This window comes from Salvelinus sp. IW2-2015, linkage group LG19 (genome assembly GCF_002910315.2).
Source record: "Salvelinus sp. IW2-2015 linkage group LG19, ASM291031v2, whole genome shotgun sequence".
NCBI lineage: Eukaryota > Metazoa > Chordata > Actinopteri > Salmoniformes > Salmonidae > Salvelinus > Salvelinus sp. IW2-2015.
In genome coordinates, this window is record NC_036859.1 from 17,501,589 (window position 1) to 17,510,350 (window position 8,762).

The 8,762-nt window shown below is 42.0% G+C and overlaps 1 protein-coding gene across 1 annotated transcript; it reads left to right on the forward strand.

The window, feature by feature from the left end:
* The first annotated feature begins 311 nt into the window (after positions 1-311).
* On the forward strand, positions 312-8,539 carry LOC111979340 (3-dehydrosphinganine reductase). Its single transcript, XM_024009801.2, has 10 exons — positions 312-797; positions 1,367-1,456; positions 1,554-1,610; positions 1,782-1,847; positions 3,102-3,197; positions 4,760-4,951; positions 5,049-5,132; positions 5,228-5,311; positions 5,481-5,582; positions 5,862-8,539. The coding sequence occupies exons 1-10, from the start codon at positions 609-611 to the stop codon at positions 5,979-5,981; spliced, it is 1,080 nt and encodes a 359-aa protein (XP_023865569.1). The 5' UTR covers positions 312-608; the 3' UTR covers positions 5,982-8,539.
* The last annotated feature ends 223 nt before the right edge of the window (positions 8,540-8,762 follow it).

Genomic DNA, 8,762 nt, shown 5'->3' on the forward strand with positions numbered 1-8,762 from the left:
CTTTTTGGGTTGTAGTCCAGCATAAAACCCACAGAACTGTGGATTTGTAAACTAGAAGTGACACAACGTACTGAAAATGGTGTAGGGTGTAATATGAATGTCCAACATGAAAAAACTACTGGATTTAAACTGATTGGCCACTCTTTATTGGCCGCAAAATGCGCAGTGAAGGTCCTCTGGGTCTAAACGTTGTGGACTTATATACTGCTGAGTATAATGACTCCCATTTTTCTGCGTCACAACGTACTGTGCATTTACAAAGCATACAGGAAGGAAATCTTGTTTTAAAAATGTTCAAAAAATCCGTGACCCGGAAGTACTTCGTTATTCTTARCTGTTTTACAGCGGCCGATTTGTTTTGGTTCATGTTGTAGCTAGGCAGGAACAGAATGCAAGATCGTAGAGCCAAGGTCCACCTTATAACTCAGTGTGGGTCCACAACAGCAATTGGTCTTAGGGGAAATGTTTCTGACTCGCTGCCAAATATACTGCTAAAAAAACTCCTCTGTGTTTCATCGCCATCCCTTTGACCAGCCCCCGCGATTCGCTCCTACCGAGTCCAAAAGCGAACGTTAGCTACTAAGCTAACCAAACTGGCAGTTTCACCCATGTCCTATGAGGAATGGTTGAGTTCAACGATCACGGATTGGCTTTTCTTCAATTCCTGGTGGCTCCTTTTMCCTTTTATCATGCTTCTAGTCGTTGCTGCATTCATCGTTGCCTTCGTGTTGTTGTTGTATATGATATCCCCTTTGATTAGCCCAAAACCTCTCAAATTAAATGGGGCACACGTCGTGGTAAGTGACCAGTGTTGAAACCATTGTACTGTAGGTGTTGCAGMTGAATATATTTCCTAAGAAACTGCYCGTGCACGCAACAGATAYCTCATCTCGTCTACGGCACACCTACAARGAATTGACAGCTAGTAACACATCAGTTTTCCAGTTGGAAGTGAAAAGTAGTATTTCAATACTGGCATCTGTGGTTTGCATCTGTAGGTAGTCAAAGCTAGTCAAAACCAGGACATTTGTGTAAAAGAAACATGTACTAACTTGCAAAAGTCACATTATAATTAAGCAATAAGGCARYAGAGGGTTTAGTATATTGGCCATATAACACAAACCCCCGAGGTMCCTTATTGCTATTATAAACTGGTTACCAGCATAACAAGAGCAGTAAAAATACATGTGGTGTCATACCCATGGTATAACAGTCTGATATACCACAGCTGTCAGCATTCAGGGTTCAAACCACCCAGTTTATAATTACCTATATATGTTGGACTTTGACCCCCAGGGCACAGCCCTTGTATTTAACTTTATAAGGAATGGCCCTCCTCTCTCACCTACCACCTCTTAACCTGCAGGTCACTGGAGGRTCCAGTGGAATAGGGAAAAGCATTGCTATGGAGTGCTACAGACAAGGAGCCTTCATCACACTAGTGGCAAGAGACGAGGTTAGCAGAAATAAACAAAACATCAATGTCCTTGACTCTTTTGCCCTGTTCTTCACCCAGACAGAACATTTATCAAGCCTTCTGTCTTTTTCTTTAGAGTAAATTGGTTCAAGCGAAAAAAGAAGTAGAGAAATGTGCAATTAATGACAAGCAGGTATGTATTATGTAGCTACATGTTTTAGTACAACCTGGAAGAAGAAAGACAATGCTCTTTTTTTGTAGCTTTTTTTTGGATGCAAGTAAATTATAAAATATTGACCCTAATGATCACATTAGCAACTTCTTACACTGACTGTTTTGTTATTCGTATTCCTCTTCCACTCAGGTTGTGCTCTGCATATCAGTTGACGTGTCCAAGGACTACGGACAGGTGGAAAGTGTGATTAAGCAGGTAAATCAAAGTGATAGGCAATGTTCCCTCTAAGTTGTTCGCAGGAGCACAGCTCTCCCGGGACTGCTTCGCAGAGGAAATATCAGCCCCCGCAGAGAAGCACGTGATTGAACTTCACTCAACTTTCTAGGTTTTACCTTTTAGTTAACACTATCAATGTTTCCCTCTACTGTGAGAATTGGGATCGAATCAACGTAATATCAGACACTTTCAATGCAACATAGTGAAAAAAAGCTAACTATGCAAGAGATTTTCTTGTAGGCAGAGCACATTGGAGTAAGATTCTATTGCATTGACAGGCACAACCTATACTCTACCAATCCGGTGCGCCATAACCAGAGATGCAGTATCCCTATATGCAAATAGACCATTGCCATATGTGGATCTGTGCCATTCACTTTGAACTGGACTGTGTTCACAGCATGAGTGTTCAAGTAGATGCGCTTGTTTTAAGATCAAAGCGAGAGCTGCATGTAGCCACGTGTGCACATTTGTTCATATTTTTTTCTAGTAAGTGAGTTATTAGCCCAGTTATAGCTAATTTCTAGTCAYCAATYGGGGAGTGGTTGCTTCCTACAAGGGCACAAAACCTACACAGGTAAAGTCAGGTAAAGATGTCAGGTAAATAATAATGTTTCTGTCTAAAAGGGTAGTGTTGTATTTTGAGACAGTCTTGAATAAGCTAAGTAGCCAATAGTCAGAGGGTAGAATAATTTGTCTGATTCTCTGTAATAATGGTATGGGAATAATAATGCATTTTATTTTGTAAAGTGGTATCTTGCATTAAACGACACAACATTTTCAGTCACCTCCTGGTCTGAAGGACAAGTGGATAAGCCCTGCATGATTTTTTCCAAAAGTCTCATGGAATGTAGGCCTACATTGAACACTACACATTGGCTGCTACTGTAGGCTGAATGATAGAGCAGCTATTTCCATGTTAMAATGTTATGGGATGCATTTTCTCCGTTGTTTTTTTATGGTAGGCCAGTCTGGTATGCCTACATTATGATCAAATAGCTACAGTAGCCTACTTGACCAATGTTATAACTGTAACTTAAAGCGGGTACAGCCTCATTGATCACAGTAAATGTGTACCAAAAGTTACACATAATTTTCACAAGGTTCAAGTTTGCGCTRAGCAGACCTGATATTTGCTCAGTTACAGAAAAAAAWTTGAGGGAACATTGGTGATTTGAACTTTTGTATAACTATTTGCAAATTACAACATCAATGCAATTTTAATCCATTTAGTGTCAAGAGAAGCTTGGTCCGGTGGACATGCTGGTGAACTGTGCTGGGACGTCCTTCTCTGGGAAGTTTGAGGAGGTGGAGGTGGAGCGCTTCAGAGTAAGTAGGTAACTAGTAGGTTGGGGAGGCTACTGTAACTAACCAGGGGAATAGACAGACAGGGCTGGAAGGGTGAACACAGAAACCCAAACCCAACACCTACCAACACCTGCTTCAGAAACATTGATGTTGTGCCAAAACTAACTTTAGATTCCCAGTCTGAAAAGTCAATGGGTTTGATGTGTGTCTGAAGGTGGAATCAAGGGTTCAGCTTTTAGTTTAAAGATGCAGTTAGCAAACCATAAGGCAAGATGAGAATGCAGTCTAGGTCTGCAGCAGATTGGATTGCAGTGGAAGAATGAGAGAGCGGGTTAATTCAAGGCTGAAGAGGTGGCAGGTTTCTTCGCTCTCTCACAGTCAAGGGATTGTCCAGATTCAGAGATAATAACTGAAGGAAAATTAGATTGTGCGTGTACGTGTGTGTGTTCACAAGTGTGTGCATGAAGGGATTGTTCCAATACTAAGATAATGACCAAGGGTAAATGAGGTTGTGTGTGGCTGTTCACATTCTAATGTATACTGAATAAAATATAAACCCAACATCAGAAATGTACCATACAAGCTTATTTCTCTCAAAACATTTTGTGCTCAAATTTGTTTACATCCCGGTTAGTGAGCATGTCTCCTTTGCCAAGATAATCCATCCACCTGACAGGTGGGGCATATCAAGAAGCTGATTAAACGGCGTGATCATTACACAGGTGCACCTTGTGCTGGGGACAATAAAAGGCCACTCTAAATTGTGCAGTTTTGTCACACAACACAATGTCTCATGTTTTGAGAGAGCGTGCAATTGGCATGCTGACTGCAGGCATGTTCACCAGAGCTGTTGCCAGACAATTTAATGTTCATTTCTCTACCATAAGCCGCCTCCAATGTCATTTTAGAGTATTTGGCAGTACGTCCAACCGACTTCGCTACCGCAGACCACATGTAACCACTCCAGCCCAGGACCTGAACATCCGGCTTCTTCACCTGCGGGGTCGTCTGAGACCAGCCACCCCGACAGCTGATGAAACAGAAGTATTTCTGTCTGTAATAAAGCCCTTTTGTGGCGAATAACTCTTTCTGATTGGCTGAGCCTGGCTCCCCAGTGGGTGTGCCTATGCCCTCCCAGGTTCACCCATGGCTGCACCCCTGCCCAGTCATGTGAAATCCATAGATTAGGGACTATTCATTTATTTCAATTTACTGATTTCCTTGTATGAACTGTGACTCAGTAAAATCGTTGAAATTGTTGCATGTTGCATTTATATTTTTGTTCAGTATATTTATTGGGCTTCATTACAATTCCTGGAAGGAGCCTGGCTCTGCTGGTGCTGCTAGCCTAGCTCCTTCTCATCCTGGCATTCCACTGCTGGTCACAGGCCTCGTTAAGGGTCTGAATTCATTAGGCCTCCCTCCAGAGAAATTCTATTACTATGGAAACTGCACAGAAATATAACACGCAACATATTGCAGGGCTATTGTTAGTAGTATGGGTATTGCTCAGCTTTTATTATTATTAATAATAATAATACATCATTAATGACTTTTTGTGCTCCTTCCCTTGTCTATAACAGAGTCTGATGGAGGTGAACTACCTGGGCAGTGTGTATCCCACACGGGCTGTAATCACCACTATGAAGGAGAGGAGGATGGGACGCATCATGTTTGTCTCCTCCCAGGCCGGCCAGATCGGCCTGTTCGGCTACACTGCCTACTCCCCGTCCAAGTTTGCCCTTCGTGGTCTGGCTGAGTCCCTGCAGATGGAAGTGGGTAGTATTTAGTTCCTCCTCCTACCCACGTTGGAGGCCAAAAGGCCTCTTTGTGGCTAATTTAATGTACTCTTTCCCCTACTCCTCCATGCAGATGAAGCCATATAATATCTATGTGACAATTGCCTACCCCCCTGACACTGACACACCAGGACTAGCAGAGGAGAATAGGACGAAGGTAAGTCTCCTCATGAAAAAAAGTGGAAATGTTCTCTTCTTTTGTCTTTTACTCTGACGCCTCGCGTTATATTTTCTCTCTTCGTCCTTCCATAGCCTTTAGAGACCAGGCTGATCTCCGAGACGTCTGGGGTGACTCAGCCGGAACAGGTTGCTAAAATTGTGGTCAAGGATGCTGTGGTAAGAAACTGCATTCTCAACAACTGTCGCTATCACATTTACTCTGCCTTAGGCCAACACAAAAAGCTTTATCTGTACATCCCTTCCAGTCAGGACCATAGAGAGAATTGCTCTCTAGAAGTGTGATGAAGCGTTTTTTCGGACGGCCATGTCTTTGTGACCCCTACAGCAGGGGAACTTCAACAGCTCTGTGGGGCCTGACGGATACATGCTCTCGGCTCTCACCTGTGGAATGTCACCTGTCACCTCCATCACAGAGGGCCTCCAGCAGGTAACAACAGTACAGGAATGTACACGGCCCCATTACAACACACCCAGGATATTACTCTGGGGTCTTTTGGTAAACATGCGTTAACTGAACCTTAACAATCAACTTACCAAAGCAATTGTGTATCTATTACACATCTATTATAACCATAGAGATAGAATTAAGTCATATTTTATATGATTATAACATAACAATAGATTGTCCCAAAACTGTGTTCCTGTCTAACTCTGGTGATCGTGAATAGTGACTAGGGCTCATAATGTTATTGTGACTTCTGTGCAGATTGTGACCATGGGGCTGTTCCGGACCGTTGCTCTGTTCTACCTGGGGAGTTTCGACAGCATTGTGCGTCGCTGTATGATCCAGAGGGAGCAGGCCAAAGCAGCGGACAAGAGGGAGTAACACACCCACCCCAACCTCCTCCCTCATAAACCCCCTCCCCCGCCTCTCCATCCTCCCCGAGTCATAGCCACTGAAGAACCCAACCGAGCCACCACTCCTCTCCCCTCCCCTTCTCCCCTAGAGGGCACAACCCTGGGTAGGCTAAATGGCCAGTCATCTCATCCAACAGTGATAATATCTAAGTAAAGAAGATGGCGGATGTCTTTTCCACTTGACCAATGATGTAACACATACCATTCTTGGCAGCCATTTTGTCATTATTCCATTGATATTTACTTTTTTTCTTTCCATGCAGAGAGGTAAGTAAGGGATAGCCAGTCTGACAGATTATGTCAGCATGTTGACCTGCAATTCCTTTACCAAGAGTCTGACAAAATACCAACGCAAACAATACTGTATGTCATGCAGACCATTCAGACCATTCTGAGTAAGCTAGCTTCATCACCTTAAACTCTATCTTCACCAAATGCGTTCTGTTCCGCCTTCCAAAGCTTTTTTATTTTGCAGGCAGGGCTTCTTTCCTCTATATTCACTCTGTTTTAACCTGTGCCCCTCCATGTGCTGTCTATGTAGTGTGGTGTTTTGGCCCATGCTGTGGATGCATTAACTAAACTTCGAGGTGATTTTAGTCATTTTGGGCTCCCGAGTGGCGCAGCGGTCTAAGGCACTGCATCTCTGTGCAAGAGGCGACACTACAGTCCCTGGTTCGCATCCAGATTGAATCACATCCGGCCGTGATTGGGAGAGCCATAGGGCGGCACACAATTGGCCCAGCGTCGTCCGGGTTTGGCCGGGGTAGACCGTCATTGTAAAAAATGATTTGTTCTTAACTCACTTGCCTAGTTAAATAAAGGTTAAATAAAATAAAAACAGTAATGAGAGAGGGCATAGCAAGAAGGCAATGCAAAAATGTAATTTGCTTCCCGGAAATAAACATCCAAGGCATTTTCAGGTAGAGAGATTGTATGTGGAAGTACAAAGGAATTTGTGTGTGCTGTGCATGTAGGGGCTTTGTGAAGAAGCCGATGGGAGAGATTTTAATGCAGTGTTATGTTACAATGTGTTTGAATGACTATACACTGACCCAGCCTACTCCAGGGAGAGAGAAAAGCCATTGGACACTGGTGGTGGCTGGGAAAAAAGAAAAACCTCCTCTGTAATGTATTCCTCTTATTTGCCTGTCACTTTCACATCATCTTATTTGTGTTTTTTACCTGAGGTAGAAGCAGCACGTAAAAGGTCAGCATGGGACAGTCATACGATGTAGTAGAACAACAAATCCGCTGATGACAGCCTGATCCACTCTTTCCTGTTTTCCTAAGAGGTTGAGGGTCTTTGTATGTGTGATCTGTGTACATATTCTGCCTCCTTAAGATTGATGGGGTGGTGTCAGGACAAGGAGTGGGGTGTGACTCGCAGGTTCGAGCAAAGTCCCCTTGGGCCTAGAGAGGGCGCCAGAGCTGTATTTTAAATAGAGGCCAAGAGATGAAGAGGGACTGGCAAGCTCATAGAGGAGCTCTGTGTACTATTGTATTATCTAATTTGACATTTCATGCACAGTCACTGTGGACGTTATTCGTTACGTTCCTATCTGATTGTTATTTGTCTCGGTAAGTATTCACAGATCCCTCCTGAAGTCCTCTAAAGGGGAAAATGCGAGCTCATGCAAGTCTTCCTTCCATCGATCAACTGTGGGGAGAATGTACTTAACTTTAATACAAACAATACGCTATAAATCAGAAAATATACATACTTTTTTGAAAATCCACCAATATTTGAATGCCAAGATGTATTAAGAGACAATTTTTGTAAGTACAATGCAACTATTTGAGATGTATTTTGTTTGATGATGCTTCTCTGTTCTATCCTAGAAATAGTTTGTAATGCAGTCAAGCACTACAATTGTGGGGACCCATTCCAAGCCTTAAGAGATAACTACAGATGTTAATGCTAAAATAATCAAATTCATCCACAGAAAAAAACTTGACTTAAGCCTCTTGTGGTTTACCAGTTAATTTGATATGATTTTTCTATGAAAATGCCAACTGTTTTACCATGTTTTTTTGTTGTTGTCAATTCCAGTTTAGTTTTTGTACAAAAAGGCCTTACTCAAAACCAAAATGTCAGAAGTGAGAATGCATGATTCAACTCTGAGGTTCTCATTTGACATTGGTTCAAGGCATACTGTCACTGTCCAGCAAAGTTTGGTTATCTACCTGTCATTTCATCATCTGTGTCCATTTTTTTGCTTTTAGCAACACATTCATGTTGTAGTTGATAGACATTTGGTATAATATATAGTTCATGGACAAAGCTATTTTGTTTTAACACTTAAGCTATGCAAATTAAGTTTTAAAATGCTCTAGTTTTCCCATTCGTTGGTGTCATCCAGAGATATTTAAAAGATTATATAGAGTTTATAAGTACAGTACTACTGAAAATTATCATGATGCATTCCCATTTTATTGGTTGTGTTTTGTTCTGTTTTGTTTTTGCCAAACGGGTAAGAATTTCACCTTGTGTGCCATTGAAAATAAAAATGTAAGGAGTAGAACAATGTTGCTTTGTCTTATTTTCTTACATAARAAAACAAAATAAATAACTATGTAAAATGTCATTTTCTCTTATCTTTTCTTTTTTATTTCACAATGTGTCCTGTTTTAGTTCTAGGTGGGGTTTTTCCTCCTTCCAATGCCCATCTAGATCTCTGTTTTAGGTTAAATGTTTATTTTTTCTGCACTCAGTAGGCTACTGAACACATAGGCCTCTTTTGAAAGCTTT